General features: G+C 39.1%; 3 protein-coding genes across 3 annotated transcripts; all 3 read left to right on the plus strand.

The window, feature by feature from the left end:
* The first annotated feature begins 234 nt into the window (after positions 1-234).
* On the plus strand, positions 235-3,774 carry LOC139292650 (protein FAM237A-like). Its single transcript, XM_070915012.1, has 3 exons — positions 235-288; positions 2,858-3,224; positions 3,752-3,774. The coding sequence occupies exons 1-3, from the start codon at positions 235-237 to the stop codon at positions 3,772-3,774; spliced, it is 444 nt and encodes a 147-aa protein (XP_070771113.1).
* A 1,643-nt stretch (positions 3,775-5,417) lies between these two features.
* casp10 (caspase 10, apoptosis-related cysteine peptidase) lies at positions 5,418-11,849 on the plus strand. The gene is made up of 11 exons (XM_070914175.1): positions 5,418-5,569; positions 6,087-6,382; positions 7,222-7,327; positions 7,473-7,608; positions 8,307-8,380; positions 8,549-8,597; positions 9,301-9,399; positions 9,545-9,642; positions 9,796-9,916; positions 10,035-10,533; positions 11,121-11,849. Exons 2-11 carry the CDS (start codon positions 6,102-6,104, stop codon positions 11,281-11,283), a joined length of 1,626 nt encoding a protein of 541 aa, XP_070770276.1. The 5' UTR covers positions 5,418-5,569; positions 6,087-6,101; the 3' UTR covers positions 11,284-11,849.
* Positions 11,850-12,802: 953 nt separating this feature from the next.
* prkra (protein kinase, interferon-inducible double stranded RNA dependent activator) lies at positions 12,803-20,670 on the plus strand. Its single transcript, XM_070914810.1, has 8 exons — positions 12,803-12,981; positions 14,820-14,995; positions 16,354-16,435; positions 16,516-16,594; positions 16,734-16,860; positions 16,957-17,080; positions 17,187-17,335; positions 19,581-20,670. The coding sequence occupies exons 1-8, from the start codon at positions 12,929-12,931 to the stop codon at positions 19,736-19,738; spliced, it is 948 nt and encodes a 315-aa protein (XP_070770911.1). The 5' UTR covers positions 12,803-12,928; the 3' UTR covers positions 19,739-20,670.
* The last annotated feature ends 713 nt before the right edge of the window (positions 20,671-21,383 follow it).

Genomic DNA, 21,383 nt, shown 5'->3' on the forward strand with positions numbered 1-21,383 from the left:
ATAAAACTTAAAGGAACAAAAGCAATTAAGCAAAAACCAAGTAACAAAGTCTCACAAACAAACAAGAACCCCAAGGGACCAAAAAAGGCAACCAAAGAGAAGAGCACCGAGCCTTTGTTCTGCTCTTCCTTTTATAACCCTTGCCCTGTTCTCGGGGGTCGGAGATCCATAAAAACATCTTAGCTATTGGGTAACAACATGTGAGACCACAAAGTAAATTTTCCATGCCTAAGCATGCTTCAACTTCCGTGTTTTGCGAGGCGCCTGCAGGCACCGAAGCTGCAGCGCGTATGTGTTTTTTCACTGCAAGCACAGGGTGTCTGGCAGATGCAGAAACCACAGGCGTGTTATTGTACCTTTAACTGTCGTCTTAGCAGTTGCATAAAGGCATAGAGTCTGGCTCCGTATTGGGGAAACAGGTCACCTAAAGTACATCTTGTTGACAACTTGAACTTGACTTGAACTGTTAACTTAATTTGAACTGTTACTTTGAAGAGAGAGGGGGGGGAGGGTATGACTCGGACACAACACAGGTGGATTGCTCAACAATAATAATATAATCTATATTTTTTCAAGTTAATCAAGCCACTCCACGGTCTTTCCATGTACCCCCTGGCAACTGCAGAAGTACCCTTGGTTGGGAAGTAGTGATCTGTATATGACCAGGATGATCAGCTTGTGGAGAAAAAGATCTTTGCAGACCTGTTATAGAAATGTCCCTTCTTCATAGCACTAAACAATAATTCTCATGTAATAATAATAATTTGTAGCTTCCAGCCACTCTTCCTGTCTAGAAACACCCTAACATTACATTCTGTGTTTCAATATGAATATGAAAATGGTATTCATTTAAAAGTTATAATTTAGGCCTTGCAGCGGAAATTGTCGTAAAGTCTGCTTATTTGCATCATCAGAAGAACGAATGACTGAGTGAGAAACCCACCCAGTACATTTAGCATTGGCCTCTCACTGCGAAGGTAATTACATTTGAGATCAGGTATGCATGTGACATTTCAGTAAAAGCCTAGAAACGTAACTCGTGCACCACTCTCTGGAACACCATTCATGACTAACCTTGTTGTAATAGAAAGCAGCACCACCCAAGTATCTGAGGACAGATTGCTTATGTTTTCTGTCAGCTTTTTATCTTGAACTGAAAACTTGTGTCCTGGATATACATTAAGAACAATGTGCCATAGTGTCTTAAAGCTCTGAAGGCAGAGTCTGTAATCCTTAAAAGAAACACATGTCAATTGAAGGTATGGTCACAAAAATGACATTTGTTCTTCATTTGAGACACACGAAAAAATTTGATTTTCTTAACGCAAAGGAATCAGAAGCCACCTTTTGGATACCTCAGACTGCAGAAGCCTTAAAGCAGCTTCAGTTGAACTTTGGAAAACATTTTGCATAGAACAAGAACTGTGGTTTCTTCACGGCCAGTACGGAGAGGGGGAATGATTAATGCAGCAATTCCATGTTTAATGTACATATGGGCATGTAGATCTGAAACAATTAGTCAATTAATCGATAAGTCAATTAACTGAAAATATTTTTATAATAAATGACTGTTTAAGACATTTTTCAAGCACAAATGCCAAATATTTGGATGCTCCAACTTATGAAAAGTCAGGACTTGCTGCTTTTCCTTGTCTTACATTATAGGAAATTGTATATCTTAATAATTTTAGTAATTTTAGGGACTTGTGATCGGCATTTGTCACTATTTTCTCACGTTTTATACAACTAATTATCAACTGATTTATTGGGAAAATATCCAGCACTTAAAAAATGAAAATGAAAAGTAAAAATAATCTTTATTTGCAGCCTTATTTTATCATTTCTTTTGTTCTTTAATCAAGTCAACCAATGATATGGTCAGAGTCTAAGCAGCTGGATCCTAATCTGTACAAGGCAGTACTAAGAAATCCCTTTTCTCAAATGTTCTTATTTTTAAATAGTATGATAGCGAGAGAGAAATACTTTACACAAGAATATTGATCATTTATGAGTTGGAAGAGCCAGTGTCCAGGTTGATCAGTGTGTTCAGAACAAACCTCAAACTTTCCTTTGTAACACAGGCTCACGAAACTGGAACTATTCCTTATTTAATGATAATAATTTGTACCGTTTCAAGGGACGATTCAGCAGTCAGTTTTGACAGGAATGCAGCACTGGAAAGATGAATATCCGTGACTGTAATTGACCTGATTCCCTAAACGTGATCAGGAGTCTCGGGCAATATTGATAATGGCAGCAATATTTTCTTAAAGTTAAGACTTAGGCTACAGATAAAGCCCATAAAAACACATAATAATAAACGTGACAAGCAGTAGGCTAACACAGCTCGCAAAGGAGGGAGGCACTGACGTCAATTAAGACCCAACAGATATTGACAAAAGTCCAAATCAACACTATAGTCTTTTTAGTCGGCCCAGCTTTAGTGGTAAGTACATTTTTTCATAGCAAAATATTTTAACTGCTCTTTATTTAGGCTACGTTTATTATTATCATTTATATTTGATCCTGTATTCCGTTTCCTTGTTAATTACAGGCCTAATCGGCATATTTGGATATGCAGAACAGATGATGATGATTATTATCAGCCAGAAATTAAACCTTATAAGACAGACTAAGATGTAGGTCAGTGTTATATGTTTGCAGGTGTATTCTTCTGAAATACGTTAAGCTTAAATAATCCACAATACCTAAAAAAAACCCACAGTTGTTTTGAGAGGAATGTGTGTGTGTTAAGGTGTTCACTGAGCTATTAGTTGAATTAGTAATGAGGCTTAATCAATATCCTTACTGATAGATCAATAGTAGAAAGAGCTGACCTGTGCTGTGTCCTCTGCAGATGGTCCCAGTGCTCCTGAACATACCTGTGGCCACAGTGTTTGTGCTGAGCTGCATGTGTGCCGTGCCGCCGCAGGGCCAGAAGCCGGGTCACGAGGACCCCCTGACGGCCCACCGGGCGAACCCGCAGTGCTGGGACTCCTCCTCGGCTCTGCTGCTGGAGATGCGCTCCCCGAGGATCGCTGACACGGTGCCCGCCTTCTGGGACCTGATGGTGTTCCTCAGGTCGTCAGACAACAGCAAACACACGGCGCTGTTCTGGGACCTGGCCCGGGTCTTCTGGGACATCTACCTGGACTGCGTGCTGTCCAGGAGTCACGGCCTGGGGCGGAGACACATCACCGCAGTACACTCCCTCATCACTGACAGTAAGTGTCCAACCACACACACATCTTTCAGACAGGAGGAGGGTACTCATGTTAATGTGGGACGACTTATAGCTCATGTATCACTATTATTATTATCATTATTATTAGTATTGTTGTTGTTGTTGTTGTTGTTGTTGTTATTGTTTACACGTTTTAGTCACTCAAAGTTAACTGATACTGAGTATCATGCAGGTGTCAGCTAAATGGCCATAACCAAGCCCATTTACTCAAATACTGTACTTAAGAACGACTTTTAGGTACTAAGCTACACTTAGATAATAATTTTAGCCTCCTTTATAATTTTGATAGTACTTCTGGTGTTGCATCTTAACTTATGTAAAGGATTTGGACACTTTTGTCACCACTGGCAGCGGAGAGAGGACTGGTCTGGTTAGTCAAGAGTAGCTTCATTAACACCAAGTCTTTAAAGGCACAATAAGGAATTTTTGGACAAAACATTTTTCGGGGTAAATTGACATACTGTGTGTAACTTAAACGTTTTATTGAACAATTTGTGATCCAAAAAGGGAACTCTTTCGACACAGGGTAACACTATCTATGAATGTTTTCTAATTTTATTAAAGGTACTTTAAGTATAGTTCGATGCTAATACTCTTGTGCTTTTACTTGTGTCAGAGTATTTTACTCTAGTATTGCTACTTTTACATACTTACAAGGTCTGAGTTCTTCATCCACCTCTGGTGTAGACATGGATTCACTGCAGGTCTTTTTCAGAAATATGAAGAGAAAAACCACAAGCGGTGCATCTAAATGAACCTAAACTTAGAAGGGTGAATCACCCCACAACATATTATACGCCTCATCAACCCACAGCAGGACTGGCATCGATTGCACTCCAGTCTTTGTGGCCTTTCAAGAATATGTGTGTATGAGTTTCAGTTCAATTTTGAATCAGAGCCAGTGAAATTATAGTGCCTCGTGTTGCTGCTGTATTGTTGGATAGTAACTCAGTACAGTTACTGAGTACTGTTTCACTCTGGTGCATTAAAACGTTAGTCACACAAAAGAAGACTGTAGAAGATTTATTTTGTAGAAGATGATGGATGAATAGATAAACATGTCATAAATATTGTACCATGCTCAGCCTGTGTGCGTGTGTGTGTGTGTGTGTGTGTGTGTGTGTGTGTGTGTGTGTGTCCTTTATAGGGTCCTTCAGATTCAACAGCTCAGGAGCCAACTCCCGGGCGTGGCTCAGTGTCAGGGTGAGACGCAGAGGACACATCAAGACCCTGAAGACCAAACCCAAATCAAACACACACTAACACAAATGATTCATAATATTTACAAGCTGACAGCTTTTATCTATGTTTTCTTCCCCACTGAAAAACGCAGTAGTACGTTTGGCCAACCTTATCATTGATATACTTTATTAGTGATAGGTGTGCTGATAAAAGGTAATAATGGATGCCATTATTATATTATCTATATCAAGACACCTTGAAGTGTATTATCACTTTATATCACAACCACTGCCCAAACACAAACAGGAAATTGTTATCCATTTTTAAAAGTTTATTTGTAGTTTATTTCCTCTTTTCACCCCCAAGTGTTAACAGGCAACATTACATGACAGAACTGTATTGTTACCATGGTTACCTGCAGTTTAATACACCTTACACACTGATTCAATGTGGTGTTCAAACATTTGAACTATGTTTGGCGTGCCTTTACATTATATTTTTGCTATCATATGTCCCCATGTGACATGTGCCAATCAAAAGTAATGTTTTTATGTGATGATTCTTGTCAAAATAATTGCAGAGTTACCTGTTTGTTTGTTCATTTTAATAAATTCATGTATCATGGCTGTAAGTTGTACATCATTGACTATACAAATACACTATTGGTCTGCAAATTTCTCCCCTTTATTGGCCAAGTATGTGCACACATACAAGGACGTACAGCTAAAAACAAGGACAACAAAGCTGAGCAAAGATGGATACAAATAAAAATAGAACTATTATCTACATATAGATAGGTGAAAAAATGGGTGTATAATGTAAATATGTATAAAGCAACAATGACCAACAACATACAATGTCTAAATACAAGTCAGGTTTTGTCACACAGGTAGACATCCCACGTGATCCGGTGGGAGTTTCGAGCTCCTGGTTTTCAAGCCGTGAACCCTCTCTCTTTTACTTTCGATTTCTACTTCCTGGTTTTGAAAGGAACTGCGAGGTCTCCGCAAAGTTCGTGTGCGCGACAAAAAAAAAAAAATCAATCTGTATGTAAAAGTGGTCAACAATCGCCGAGAGTTCAGTATGTCGAAGTGGACAACAAGTTTCCGTCAGACCTGCTGAAAACTCGTCTCAAACAAACAGGTAAAACAGGCAACTCTGCGCAACACGGTTTCAAAGTTGATACATTTGGTCAAAGTTTTTGGCTGTTGGATAATGACTGCGGGGAAGCTGTAAGTGATAATAGGACCATATGACGGTTATGTCAGGCTGTTGTAGTTTATGCTAGACACTTATTGTTCATGAGATTTGTTTTCCTGTAGGCTCTAAAAACGATTTTCTTCTTCCTCCTGTAACTTCTTTACATGCTCTCTCTCTCTCTCTCTCTCTCTCTCTCTCACATACAAGCACACATAAAAATACCAAAACTATAGGCCAAACCAGTTGACACACTGGCTAGCAGGGCGAAAAAGAAAATCATAAAAGTTCCTCCAGAATGCCATCCACTATTATTAACATTGTTATCTGTGATCAATTTCACTAAATCAAATTGTGGAAATAAATGAGGAAGCAACAGCTGGGATTATGTGCCACATAGGCCTACTGTTATAAACCAGATAAACCAGACATCTGAGTGAATCTATCTTGTATCTTATGTTAGTTTTCAGTACACAAAATGGATTTCCAGAAGCTGCTGTTAGCTGCAGGGAAGGGCCTGTGCCAGACCGAGGTAAAGGCTTTAGCATTTCTTTGCACTGACTTCCTGCACCGAAGCCCGACCTCAGTGGAGTCTGCCAGTGACCTCTTCTCTCGCCTGGAGGATCAAGACCACCTCTCTGCTGAGCGACCACACCTGCTGACTGAGCTCCTCCTCATCATCAAGCGCACCCGTCTGGTTCGTGACCTCAAGCTCCCCGACCAAGCGTCTGAAACCGGGAGCCTCATCTCTCCTTACAGGTGGACTGCCTACGTTTCACTGCTTTAAAGTCAATCATTAACTGTGATTTAGTTTACAGAAAACAAACTTTGAAAAGATATTGCTCAATGGTGATGCATCCACCTAATATACAGCAAAGGAGCAGCATCAGAACCAATACAGAACTTATTAAATGGATCAGGTAGACCTATGTGGACTATGTGGAGTCCGGGAGGCGTCATAAAATCTTGAGCTTGTGAAATGATGTGGTGAAAAAACTCAGTTTGCATGAGAAACTCAAGTTTGTGAGTGAATTGAAAAAAAAAAGACAATGTGGGGAAACAATATGTGAACAAATTATACAAATGGTGATGTTACACAAAGACTCAAATTCAAATTCAAAGCAGGTGGTTTGTGCAATGTCAGAAAATTGCAAAAAATGCCCATCTTCAAATGTATTTATGTTTTTTGTTCAACCAACAGTCCAAAACCGAAAGATGTTCTGTTTACTATTACAAATATTATGAAAACCAGCTAATATTTACATTTGAGAAGCTGGAACAGCAGATTTTTGGGGGAATTTTTGCTTAGAATATGACTTTAATGATAAAACAGTTGATTTATTTACAGTAATATTCATCGAAGTAGTGTTTCAGCTCTACACACAGTAGAAAGAGATCCCAGTTAGAGGCATTCAGTGAAGTGTATAGATTTGTATTGGATCAACCAGAACCCTGCGTTTAGATATAAGTGGTGCCTCTTTATTGCTAAATGTATCCTCAGAATAGCGACATACTGTACTGACCAGTGAAGTCAAACACCAGGCCTCCTTTGACCACACTGAACAGTTTTACTTTTAATTATTTTTCTGTGATTCCAGGAAGCTGCTCTACAACCTGTCTGAGGAGATTACTTGTCAAGACTTGAAAGATGTGAAGTTCTTACTAACCAAGGAGCTTCCGCGTAAAAAACTGGAGGAAAATGTTGTGAGTGTCGAGGTTTCATTTATGAAGTGAATTATATCTGATGTGCACCTAAATTAGAATTCTGCTCCTGCTATGAAGTATGCAGCATATTACCTTCTCTTTATGGTAAAATGAAGGGTAACTGTAAATGTGCTTAACTTTTCAGACTACACTGGAGGTCTTCCTGGAGATGGAGCACATGGACCTCATCAGCGACACTAATCTAAACTTATTGCAGACCATATTTCAGCATGTCTGTCCCATGTTGATCGAAAAGATCAACAAGTTTAAAGCACAGCAGGGTAAGCTGCAGAAAAGTCTCATCGCAGATGTTAACTTATAATGACAAATGTAGGAAGAAGGACACAAAGGCAGATGTTGGAGACTGCAGGTTTACTTTCAAAGAGTTTACTTCCACGGGACTGGTAAGTTGAAGCAGGAATGAAAATGTGCTGACAGGGAATGGTGAGGTAAAGACAGCAGCACGGGAAACAGCAGGGCCTCCAAGAAGTCTCGTGAGGGGACATTGCATTGACTTTCCCTGGAGACTTACTCTCACCTTAACCATAGCCACTACGCGCCTAACCCCCACCCTTACCTGCTGGGCTCCATGACATTTTCCTGGCCTGACCTTCCTGCTGCCCTTTGCCCTACCTTCTTTAACCTATTCTATATCAACTACCCTAACCTTAACCACACCCCTACCCCTGTGCTTCAATCTAACCTCACCCCCAATTCCTTGCCTGCTTCCAACCCCTGTTTCCCAGGCCCAGTAGCTCACAAATAAATGAGCAAAACTTGTGAAAAAGCAAAACAGGTTTGACCCTGATCACATCCTGGAGGGGAGACCACATCATTATATACCTTTGGATCAGAGGCTGGGATTATTGTTTTATTCTCCACCCCTAAGACCTCACTGGCACCATTTTTTAATTTCATTGATTTCTTTGCTGTAACAGTAAATCGCATGGCTCCTGGTTTGTGTCATTTTAAACTGCAGAACGTCACAGCGGCCTTATAGCTCAAGAAACGGGTCGACCCAGGTCTATGACTTACCCTTTGGAACCAAACCAGGTGTGTTGCTTTGATATTTCTTCTGCATCCCTCTGAGTTGCTGTGAAAGATTTCTATCATGATGTTATCGTCACATCTCTGCAGTGCCACACGCCATGTCACTCACACTTTATTCTCTCCTTAATCGCCATTTGCCGCAGTGTCTGTTTTGTCTGTGTTTTTTATCAGGCCCGTCACTCTTCAGATGCTCAGAGGTCTCTTGCATATGATACATCAGGTAAACTAAGTAATAACTTCATGTCTGTATCTTAAGTGTATTTACATGTTGAGAACTGCCCGTAACTGGTTAATATGAGAGGTTTTCAGTCGATTACACTGTGTATGCAGAAAAGATTTCTGCCTGAGATTTCTTAGAGGATATTTCAAACACAAACTCTGGGTGATGTTGTCATGTTGTCTTTATCTTACATAGTTAAATAAATTACAGAGAACGTGCTTTGCTTTTATGACAGCAATCATTCTGTAAGAGTGGGTGTGAGGGTGTCTTTTCATCATAAAGTGTAATAATAATAATAGTAACAATAACAATAATAATAATAATAATAATAATACTTATTATTATTATACTACATTTTAAAACAAACAAACAAACAAAAACGTCTACACTTAATTTAGATATCATAATTTCTACAAACACATGTAATAATAAAGCTAAAAATGCAACTTGGATTCACATGTCAAGGCGCTCATCCTAATTATCTTTTGCCTTCTTCTCTGAAGAACCATTGGCCGAGGTGAGAATCTCTTTAAAACACAGTTATATGATAAATAAACCGGGACATTTCTTTGTGTCTTTAATGGTCATTTCGTTTGTGTCCCACAAAGTCTTCCATGACATATTCCAACACATCTGTGGGTGAGTATTTTTACATTTGTTTAAGTATTATATTCTGAATCTTCTTCTTGTATCAATTTCCTAGATTTTCCAAATGGGTTTCGTGGTGGAGATGAATGTGAGTCCCTGTCACATGGACTGAGTGGTTTAAGCACTGAAACAAGCAGCTGTGCCTCCTCGAAAGGTCATTAGAAGTATTTTCTGTATTGAGCTATTTTTCAAATGATATGTCAGACCTAATATAATTTAATTTAATCTAATATAATTTCTGTCTCTTCAATTTTACCTTCAATTATTGCCCTTCCACCCTACGATCGTCTGTCCCATAGTGAGTTGTGATGCTGTGAAAACTGAGTTGCTGTCTCAAGAAAACGAGACTTCCTCTGGAACACAGAAGTCTCAGACTACAAAAACCGAGGACACCGAGGTGTGTTATTTATTATTTCTCTGTAATCGTGTACATATGCCAAGTAATTAGTATTGTGGCCCTGCATGTGCTATTTGACTTTAACTTAGGGCAAGTATTACAAGTGCATTTATTACACTCCTCATTGAAACTGAAACTCATTTATCTCTGTAGGCTTTGGGAACATATCCGATGACTGCTCCAAAGAGAGGGACCTGCTTGATAGTAAACAACTACGACTTCACTAATTCCAAGAAAGGCCTCCAGAAGCGGGAGGGGACCATGGTTGACGAAGGTAAGCTTATGATTAATTGATTTTTGGAAATCTCAAATGAAGACTGGTGCATGTTTTCCCATCCTGCTCTGTCTGTATGTGGGCATATTGCATTTATATTTATCTGTGTGACTTCCAGACTGTCTGCACAAAGTGTTTCAGTGGCTTGGCTTTGAGGTAGTGATACAGAGGGACTGTGAGAGGGAGAAGATGCTGACCTTGTTGCGGGAGCTCGGCAGAAAAGACCACAGTCAGATGGACTGCCTGGTATGCTGTGTTCTCAGCCACGGCCTGGAGGGAAGTGTGTACGGCGTGGACGGCAACACCGTCCAGCTTAAGGAGCTGATGGAACCTGTCAATGGATCAAAGTGCTCCTCTTTGGCAAACAAACCCAAGCTGTTTTTCATCCAGGCCTGCCAGGGCAACAAAGAGCAGAAGGCTGTGTACATTGAGGCAGATGGCCCCTCACACCGTATTATTTGCAGAGATGCTATTAATGCTAGAGACTCCATCCCATCTGATGCAGACTTCCTGCTGGGATTGGCCACCGTTCCTTCTTTTGTCTCTTTCAGAGAGAAGACAAATGGCACGTGGTTTATTCAGTCATTGTGCCAAAACCTCGTCAAGATGGTGCCCAGGTTAGTGAAACAAAAGATCAGATATTGTTGGATGAAGTGAAGTTTTTCAGTGGTGGAAGGCAACTGCGTACATTTACTTCAGTGCTATATTTAATTTTAAGGTACTGAGTATTAAGATAGGTATTAGTTGAGTATTTCCATTTTATGCTACTTTATACTTCTACTACACAACATTTGGGAGGGAAATATTGTACTTTTTACTTTACTTCATTAATTTGACAGCCATAGTTTCTAGTTCCTTTTTAGATTTTTACAATTAGTTTATAAAATATGATGCATTTTTATAAATTTAACCCAATAATATAATAATATACACTGATGCATAATGACATTTACTTTGATATTTTAAGTTCATTTAGTTGCTAATACTTAGTTAAATAGTTAAATAAATGTTTTCTTGTAATGTAGTATTTTTTATTGTGTTATTGATACTTTTACTCAAGTAACTGATTTGAATGCTTGTTCCACCTCTAATTTTAGTTACTGTTATGATATGTGATAGTTTGGAAATTGGAGAATAACCAATAATACACTGCTTTTGTAGTTTTTTTTAGTTCACTACCTCACAGTATCTTGTTTTTTCCCAGTGGTTGTGACCTTGTGTCGATCCTGACAAAAGTGAATGCAGATGTTAGCCAGAAGACTGATTTCTACGGTGTAAAAAAGCAGATGCCTCAACCAGCCTTCTCACTCAGGAAGAAAGTGGTCTTCCCGGTCCCCAGAGGCCCTCCTCCCAGCCTGTCACTCTGACGAGAATAATCTAATAATCTGCCACCTGTGTGATCGACTCACACATCATATGATCTCTGAGAGACAAGTGATTTTGTGATTTTGACTTCATTTTGAATCAGAATCGGAAATACATTATTGATCCCCGGGGGGGAAAACATTCACTGTTTACAATTTTTAAGTCTGCTGGGTACAACTTTTAACAATATTTTGTGCGAGCTCCATTTGCTGATGAAGATCATGAGATTGGGCTAAAAGATCAGAAAAAGCTTGTAAGTGGACCTTCAGTTGAGATGATTTTGTCTAAAAAAAATATAAAAACATATTTTTTTTTACGTGATTTTTAATGTTGAATTTCTATGAGCTAATCATGCTGACATTGACGAGCAAAATGCAATATCTGGCTCTTTTGTTTTCTAGTATTCCTAGTATTTCTAGTATTCCTAGTTCAACTACTTTATATTCTCCCAAATGTGATTATATTATTGTTGCCATTGTCATATAATGTGGCTGTATACATGTAGTTGTCAACTTCAAGTACAGACATTTTCCATCAGTGAAACAATAAATGTTTTTACGCACTGTCATTGTGAAAATATTTTGTAATTTGGACTTCTATTCATTCTGTTTCTTTATATGCATGTAACCTCACCCTTCATTACATTCACAAGTCTTCTATACAACTTATAATGTAACTTATAGCTTGTGTTTATGTACCTTAATAATTTACTATTAATGCCACTATTTGCATTGAAGTTGAAAATGTGCATCTACCAAATTGTGCCGAAAAAATTAGTTGATTAATTGAGAAGTCAATCAGCAGAAAATTAATCTCCAGCAATCAAACCAAAATGCCAAATATTTGCAGTTTCAGCCACTCAAATGTGAGGATTTCCAGCTGTTCTTTGTGTTTGTCACTGTAAATTCAATAGACCCTAATAGACATTTTAACACTGTGAAAAAGACCTGTATCTTTGGGTCCTGGACTGTTGACTGAGCAAAACAAGCTATTTGAAGGTGTCACCTCGAAATCTTAGAAATTGTGATGGGCATTTTTCAAAATTTTAACAAAACATTTAATACACAATGATTTAAAAACACAACACAAGAGTACACATAAAGACTGAAAACAAGCTCCCTCCCTCTGTCCTCCTCCACAGTGCCTACGGTATATGCATATACAAACACATACACCTTCTCATACATAGACATGTGTACATAGTATATCCACACATTTCATAAAGGATGTATGCAAAACATTTTTTTCCCCACCACTTCAGACCAAATTTCAAGTTCAAGCATTTTTCTAGTTGGCCCTTGTTCTGAATAAATGATATCCAACCATGAACGAGTGAATTTACTTTAATTTAGCACCTTAAAGCCCCGAACAGACACTTGCATATCTTCACCTGTAGGTGGCGGTAAACAGTGTAGCTCCGCACACTAGCATCATTTGACCTGCTGGTGACCCGGATGTTGATATGATGTTAAATTCGGTAATTTCCCCGGTCAGGATACAATGAAGACTTGTTAGCATGTTTTAGGCCACTTCATATTCTTCATGATAACATAAGTAGATGCAGAGAAAAATATCTCAAAGTGGTGTTTTTTTCATTTACCCAGAATAGTCTTTAATCAGCCCGCAAACAGACTGAAAATTATAAACATGTCTCAAGAGGGATTTCATCCACCAGCAGTGAAAACCACCGCCGACACGAGGTTAGTTGTTTTATTACTAATTAAAACATGTTTAACGTTTGCTAACAATTAACAATAAAATGTTGACAGTGTTTAACAGGTTGTTGTAACGCTTAAGTGTTATGATATATAAAGGTTAACTAGTTATGGTAAATTCAAGGTTGTGAAGTTTCTCAAGTACAGTTGAATATTGAACGTGAATTTCAGAGAACTGAAACCGAAAGAAAATGCTATAACTGGCTGTCTTATTGTTTTTAGCAAGAAGTGTAAACTGCAGTTTGACAGGTCTTATAGTTCTTTTTTTGTTAGCTAACTAGCTTAATGGTTGACTTGACATATTTTGCTGAGCTGGGTCTTAATGTTATTGTGTTTATCAGCCTTGTGAACTTATATTGTTAGTATTAAACCCTAGAAAGTTATCCTACAGAGGCCCCCTCTTAGCATTAGAGAAAATGTACTGTTAATTGAATGACAGCGGTAACGTCAGTGAGCTATCCTGATTAGCTTAGCTGGTTAACGTTCAGTATTTTAGGTTTGATGGACACACCTCCTTGTCTATTTGTGTCACAACGTTATAGTTAATTATCCAGTTAAATGTGCAGACTAATAGTCAAATATCTCCCATGTGTAGTTAATGTCAGATAAAGCCGAAAACGTTATCAAACGGCACAACGTTACAGCGGTTAGCTATCATATGTCATCTAGCTAACGTTACAGTTAAAGTCGTCACTCTGGCTGAGAGACTGCACCTACAGTACATATTTTATTATTTAAAAAAAACACATTTCTGCTGTTTGGTGTAGGAAACCATGATTACTACGATATCTCATACAGCGTCAGTGTTATCAGCCAATTCTCATCTCAACCCTAAAACCGCACTTCAGAGTATTTAATGTAATTTTTATTGTCTTTGCGGATAACCTGAATCGCAAGGCATCATATATGTGTATGTATAGTAAGTTCAGCCCTCAAGCATCATAGCATGAGTTGTTTTGTACTTTCCTCTCCCCTTTTCTTTCTCTAATATTTACTTGTTTTGTATCCCTTTTTGTTTCCTTTTGTACCACACAGCGACCTCACACAGACCTCAGTTAACTTCAGCTTTGTGGTGTGTGCAGGGGCATTTCTGTGGTTAGTACAGTGAGAGGCTCACATTTACAGTAATAGCCTGTATATCAGAGACACTACAGTATGTACATGTTAACTTGTTTTTTAATGCTTCTACTTCTCATGTCATCCCTGTTTTTAACATTAGAGTACTATAAATTGTGGTAAATGGCAGTGTTTGGTAAGATTGTATTGGACTTTACTATATTAAAAGATGTTACATGAAGATGGTATTTTCAAATTCATTAATGGGTTTGTTTTATTAATGGGTCTTTTTTCTGGTCACTTAGTGTATATTGACAATGAACTAGGACTTTTCTTGGGTATTGCTATAGTTTCATTAGCTGGTAATGTCACAGGTGATCAGTGACTTTGATGCTGTATTTGTCAGTGAGCCTTTATAGGAAGGTACTTAATAAAGCATCACTATCTTTGGATTTATCAATAAGGATCTATAAACACACTTTTGGTGGTTCATATGTTTATATGCTAGTAAGCTGCCAATATCAAAAATGAATTATGAATTATTTCGCGTCTAAATATTCTTAACAATACAAGTGTTGACATACCAGTTTTACTCTGCAGTCTTGTTTCCCTGCTGTGAATTGGTTCTACTGTTTGCATTCATTATTTCTGGTCTGTAAGCTGTCCTGTTTTGCAGCTCAGATGTATACTACAGCCATCGAATGGCCACAGCCCAGTTAACTGTGGCCCTGGTTAACTGTTTGTGTTTGCTTGTTTAATACACGCAGCTTGAATGCACATGATTTGCAGAGGACCAACCCCGGGAAGACGCCTATACAAATCCTGCATGAATATGGCACCAAAAGTGGCAACCTTCCTGTGTATGTGATGGAGAAGGCTGAAGGAGAGGCTCACCAGCCCAGCTTTGTCTTCAGCGTGAAAATCGAAGATGTTAGCTGCACAGGTAAGTTTACAGTCCCACCCCTGCTGTGTTGATGGCCGCCTGTCACTGGACGAAGCCTTTTATTTTAGTTGAAAATTATACACTGATAATTCAGAAAGAGCACTCCAGCCTGCAACGTATAATTTGTCACTTCTGCTTTGATGTCAGTTGTGTCTGTTGCTGCAGTATACTCTTAAATATATCCTCTATATGCCTGTTTTTAACCAAGGTTTCTGACTTCAGAGATAGAACAGTGCATGTCCAGAGAAGAGGATGAGGAGCATTTGCAAAGCTGTCAGTGTTGAGGTGATGAGAAATAATCCAGACTCTACATTTGACATTTTTAAACATCTTTCAAATTTTTCCCCATATTTTTATTCCTCCATGCCAACGACAGGGAATTTCTTCAAATTTGGCACAAATGTTCACTTAGACTCAAGTATGAACTGATTAGAATTTGGGGGTCAAAGGTCAAGGTCACTGTGACCTCACGAAACACACATGTTTCTCACCATAAGTGAAGAATTGATGAGCATATTTCACAGTTGGTCGGACACTGAATTGGTGACACTTTTGACTCAAAGGTCACTGTAATTCAAAATGACCTTAACAAACACATTTTTGGCCATAACCCAAGAATTGATGGGGCCATTATGACAAAATTTCTCACAGTTGTTTAATGGGATGACATTTTTTACCCGACAGGTCAAAGGTCAACTTCACTGTGACATCATAAGGTCCTTTTTTGGCCATTATTCAACACCATAACTCAGGAACAGGAAGGCAGATCATTACCATATTTCACAATTGGTCGGACACTGAATAGGTGACACTTTTGACTCAAAGGTCAAAGGTCATTGTGACTTCAAAATAGGTTTTTAGCCATAATTTAAGAATGAATTGGGGGATTCCAGATTTCACCCACATGTTAACTGGGAGGACACAATGAGTAAACAAAAACTAGCACAGTACGGGCTTTCCTCCATCTTGTCCATTCTGCCTTTCACTTCCTGCCTCATTCTAAATTTCGAGCGTCATCAGAATCGTGTGACTGCAAACAAAGTACTGGAGTGCACCTAGCTAATCGTGATCGTGAGTGAGTTTCACCTACAGCTCATAGAGAGGCTTCTAAGTTATTCTTTTAACCAAGGTATCTCACGTCAAGGATAGAACAGTGCAGCTCTCTACATTTGGCATCTTTCCGACAGATTTTAAAACAGAAATTTAAATTTGTCTTACAGGCATATTTCTTTGTTAGCCATTATGGTTGGCTAACAAAGTGATTTGAGGTTATGGTGCTTTTTTCATGTGACTGTGAAATAATTTTGTAATGTATTACATATTGTAATATTAATATAATATATTGCATTTTGTTTCAGGTCAAGGTCCTAGTAAAAAGGCTGCTAAACACCAGGCTGCAGAGGCTGCTCTGAATATTCTGCAGATAGACGCTGGAACAGTGTGAGTAGAGCTGAAATTATTATTGAAATACAACTAATTGGTAACAATTATAATAACTGCTTTGATGTAATTCCCAACAGGAACGTTCCTGTGAAGTCTGAGAGTAACGGTGTTGTAGCAGAAACAAACAACCATCCCAACTCAGTGGGGAAACTGCAGGTGTGTAAGTCACGGCTGTGCTGTTTTTGTTTTTTCTGTGTGTGTGTGTGCGCGCGCAGATGTCTGTGTTTTAAGTATTCTGAAATAAAATACTCAGTTTTTGTCTTATTATTTCCTCTTATTTGTCCTTTCATTTCAGGAGTTAGCATTGCAGAGGGGATGGCGTCTTCCTGAATACACAGTGTTAATGGAGGCTGGTCCGCCACACAAGAGAGAATTCACTGTGACTTGTCGAATGGAGTCCCTGTCAGAGAAGGGTATGGGAGGTTTTTCTTTTGAAGACATTTGTGTAAAATCTTTTAAAGTGACTGCAATTTTGTGTTATTCATGCTGTTCTTGATCTCTGTCTTGTGTTTTGACAGCTGTAGGAAATTCAAAAAAGGCAGCAAAAAAGTCAGCTGCTGAGAAAATGGTGGCAAAGCTTCAAAGTCTGTCAGGCTGTTCTGAAATCACATGGGTACGTCAAATACTTTTCGCCTTTGCAAAGTGACCACTGGAGGCAGTTGCAACATTTCTGAGTTAAAAGTCTTTAAATTGTGTCAAGTTTTGTGTGTTACATTCAATTTTACATTTTTCAGACTCCTAAACCAAGTGTCCGATTTGAGAACTTAAGGAACTCGTCAGCGGAGAAGATATCTTTACTGAGAAGAAACCCGCTGAGTATTCCCAACACAGATTACATTCAGATGATGTTGGAGCTGTCCAAGGAGCAGGGCTTTGAGGTCATATACTTCGACATTGGTAAAAAAAAACATACTACATTAGTGTTGCTCGGTTGCTAAGATACAGGGCGCTTTCCATTCACTAATGTGGCTTCTCACTTTCCTCACTTGCTTTAGTTGAAAAGGAAATCGCCTGATGACTGCAGCTCCAATAGTGATTATAGATCTATTACGGTGTGAAAGAAAAAATTGAACAAACAAACAATTGAAATTAGTTTATTAGAAAACATAAAAACAGACATGATGAAGTATTAAAATCATCTATAGTATAGTAAATAGTATAGTATTTATAATTTGTTTTTAAAAGGCTGCAGGTACACAGCGGCTGTGGGAGAACAAATGGTAACGCTGGATTACATACATGTGTTTGCTGTGAATCCCTCCTGCGTAGGTAGGCAATTTGAATCCAGCGCGAAAATGGCGGACCCCGCCACTAACAATGAAAACGACTATACAGAGAGAGATAGATAGAATAAAAATATATTTAATGAGTATTGCAGAAATGTTGCTGAACATACAGTGCATCCGGAAAGTATTCACGGCGCTTCACTTTTTCCACATTTTGTTATGTTACACCCTTATTCCAAAATGGATTAAATTAATTTTTTTCCTCAAAATTCTACACACAACACCCCATAATGACAATGTGAAAAAAGTTTTTTTGAAATTTTTGCAAATTTATTAAAAATAAAAAACTAAGAAATCACATGTACATAAGTATTCACAGCCTTTGCCATGAAGCTCAAAATTGAGCTCAGGTGCATCCTGTTTCCACTGATCATCCTTGAGATGTTTCTGCAGCTTAATTGGAGTCCACCTGTGGTAAATTCAGTTGATTGGACATGATTTGGAAAGGCACACACCTGTCTATATAAGGTCCCACAGTTGACAGTGCATGTCAGAGCACAAACCAAGCATGAAGTCAAAGGAATTGTCTGTAGACCTCCGAGACAGGATTGTCTCGAGGCACAAATCTGGGGAAGGTTACAGAAAAATTTCTGCTGCTTTGAAGGTCCCAATGAGCACAGTGGCCTCCATCATCCGTAAGTGGAAGAAGTTCGGAACCACCAGGACTCTTCCTAGAGCTGGCCGGCCATCTAAACTGAGTAATCGGGGGAGAAGGGCCTTAGTCAGGGAGGTGACCAAGAACCCGATGGTCACTCTGTCAGAGCTCCAGAGTTCCTCTGTGGAGAGAGGAGAACCTTCCAGAAGGACAACCATCTCTGCAGCAATCCACCAATCAGGCCTGTATGGTAGAGTGGCCAGACGGAAGCCACTCCTTAGTAAAAGGCACATAGCAGCCCGCCGCGAGTTTGCCAAAAGGCACCTGAAGGACTCTCAGACCATGAGAAACAAAATTCTCTGGTCTGATGAGACAAAGATTGAACTCTTTGGTGTGAATGCCAGGCGTCACGTTTGGAGGAAACCAGGCACCGCTCATCACCAGGCCAATACCATCCCTACAGTGAAGCATGGTGGTGGCAGCATCATGCTGTGGGGATGTTTTTCAGCGGCAGGAACTGGGAGACTAGTCAGGATAGAGGGAAAGATGAATGCAGCAAAGTACAGAGACATCCTGGATGAAAACCTGCTCCAGAGCGCTCTTGACCTCAGACTGGGGCGACGGTTTATCTTTCAGCAGGACAACGACCCTAAGCACACAGCCAAGATATCAAAGGAGTGGCTTCAGGACAACTCTGTGAATGTCCTTGAGTGGCCCAGCCAGAGCCCAGACTTGAATCCGATTGAACATCTCTGGAGAGATCTGAAAATGGCTGTGCACCGACGCTTCCCATCCAACCTGATGGAGCTTGAGAGGTGCTGCAAAGAGGAATGGGTGAAACTGCCCAAAGATAGGTGTGCCAAGCTTGTGGCATCATATTCAAAAAGACTTGAGGCTGTAATTGCTGCCAAAGGTGCATCAACAAAGTATTGAGCAAAGGCTGTGAATACTTATGTACATGTGATTTCTCAGGTTTTTTTATTTTTAATAAATTTGCAAAAATCTCAAACTTTTTTTACGTTGTCATTATGGGGTGTTGTGTGTAGAATTTTGAGGAAAAAAATGAATTTAATCCATTTTGGTATAAGGCTGCAACATAACAAAATGTGGAAAAAGTGAAGTGCTGTGAATACTTTCCGGATGCACTGTAAATAGTATAAAAACTGGGTTTGAATTAGCTGAATGGAAAGCACCCAAAGACTTGCATTATTCATTTTAGCTGCTCCTGTCATGTTGTGAAGTGTGCGCCTGTATTTTGCAGATGAGTTGACGGTGAACGGCCAGTACCAGTGCCTGGCAGAGCTGTCCACCTCCCCGGTCACCGTGTGCCACGGCACGGGCATTTCCTGTAGCAACGCGCACAACGACGCAGCACACAGCGCCCTCCAGTACATCAAGATCATGGCCACCATCAAGTAAAACCACCATAGGCAACATCTGCTTCACCTTTACTGTCACTCATATAAGCTGATGTCCAGTCACGATGAGGCTGTAGATTGTTCTTCCCACTAGTCTTCCTGGACGATATGAGGTGAAGGTATATTTTTATAATTATGTATATCACAAAGTAGCTCACGCTCCACAATATTTCAAGGTACACTGACTTGAATCAGGCAACTTTAGTGTATTTGTGAGGAGACAAATTCTCATATTAAGGATCAAATCTAAATGACATTTTGTCTCCAGGTTGTATTATTGTTGTCATGTTTTACTTGAAATGTCTATCATACATGTATTTAATCAAATGTACATGTGTAAATGAAGTAGTAACAGTGAATTATATGACCTTTTTTACATGCATTGTTTGAGTATTATTTGTCCACAATTTTGTCGGTGTGGTGGAAATTCTTTGCCTCTTTTTTTTTTTTTAGTGGGGATATTTTTAGGTTCCAGCTGACTTAATTTAATTTTTTAATCCACATAGTTTTCCCCCTGCAGCAGTATGTTGTTGACAGCCAATAGAAGATCTTAAACTTTTAATTTACTTCAGAGGTACTTGCCTTTCTTTTAAACTTTAATGAACAGAAGTCACCTGAAAGTGAATTGAAAAAGAGCGATTATTTTGTCTATTTATTATTTTCCTACTTCCACTCCTTGATCTGTCAGTGTGCAATCTACAGTACAACCCCTGCCGCCTCTATCTGGTTGACTCTCAAAATAGAACACATTGCTTTATATTCCCATTCTGCTGGACTGTTGCCATTTCTTTTGCTGTGTGCCTCATAATACCAATGTGATATATTTAATAAACGTACTGACTGGTGTCCTCTGCTGTACGAACTGAACCCTGGTGGAGAGCCGCAACAACATGTGTATGAATCCAGAAAATAAACCCACACACTAAATGTTAATGAGTGTTTGTTTCTGTTAATGCTCATACAACAGCCGGTGCTGAGAGAACAGATTGCTGCGGTGCCTCCAGGAGCTGTTGCAGCGTTATTGAATGAAACATCTCTCAGGGCCACTGACCGCTTGACAGCCATCAATTTATGAGGCTGCACATCCTGCTGTTATTAGTACAAAGGCAATTACATCAGCGCCTGTGCACTGGTTCATTCACTGATTGATTTGTGTGGTTTAGTAGCACAGAGACAAGCAAGCACGTTGATCGTACAAAAGGATGTTAAATTATCTTCAAAGAATATCTGTAATTCATTGATTTTAATTATTTCTAGAGCCAAATACTTGGTTTTGTGATTTGGGAAAGGTTTTTCCAATCAAGTCTCAATTTAGGACTGAAGAATTTAAGGGAAATGTCTAATTGAGATTTTTGTGACCAATATTGTGATTGCGATTTTACATCAGGATAATTTTCTATAAATTAACTACACGCCTGTATTTATGGTATAATCATACATTTTTCCTTCTACTCATAGAATCGGATAAAATGATGCAGATAATTGTTGTTGAAGTCCGTTTTTCAGATTCAAGTCAGATTCCTATTTAGCCCACTTTTATTATATTACGTTAGTGGTGTACTTGACATCAATCAGAATGTAACACCATTTTTGAATAACAGCTGCTTGAATAATTAACGGACAGCCCTATTTACAATGACATCTCA

The sequence above is a fragment of the Enoplosus armatus genome, chromosome 11, assembly GCF_043641665.1.
Source record: "Enoplosus armatus isolate fEnoArm2 chromosome 11, fEnoArm2.hap1, whole genome shotgun sequence".
Classification (NCBI taxonomy): Eukaryota; Metazoa; Chordata; class Actinopteri; order Centrarchiformes; family Enoplosidae; genus Enoplosus; species Enoplosus armatus.

Coding starts and splice junctions, on each gene's coding strand:
- prkra (XM_070914810.1), top strand. CDS start 12,929: ATGTCTCAAGAGGGATTTCATCCACCAGCAGTGAAAACCACCGCCGAC. Junction 16,436..16,515: donor CAGATAGACGCTGGAACAGT/GTGAGTAGAGCT, acceptor AATTCCCAACAG/GAACGTTCCTGTGAAGTCTG. Junction 17,336..19,580: donor GGTCATATACTTCGACATTG/GTAAAAAAAAAC, acceptor TGTATTTTGCAG/ATGAGTTGACGGTGAACGGC.
- casp10 (XM_070914175.1), top strand. CDS start 6,102: ATGGATTTCCAGAAGCTGCTGTTAGCTGCAGGGAAGGGCCTGTGCCAG. Junction 8,381..8,548: donor ACCCTTTGGAACCAAACCAG/GTGTGTTGCTTT, acceptor GTTTTTTATCAG/GCCCGTCACTCTTCAGATGC. Junction 9,400..9,544: donor CAGCTGTGCCTCCTCGAAAG/GTCATTAGAAGT, acceptor TCTGTCCCATAG/TGAGTTGTGATGCTGTGAAA.
- LOC139292650 (XM_070915012.1), top strand. CDS start 235: ATGCTTCAACTTCCGTGTTTTGCGAGGCGCCTGCAGGCACCGAAGCTG. Junction 289..2,857: donor AGGCACCGAAGCTGCAGCGC/GTATGTGTTTTT, acceptor TGTCCTCTGCAG/ATGGTCCCAGTGCTCCTGAA. Junction 3,225..3,751: donor ACACTCCCTCATCACTGACA/GTAAGTGTCCAA, acceptor TGATCCAAAAAG/GGAACTCTTTCGACACAGGG.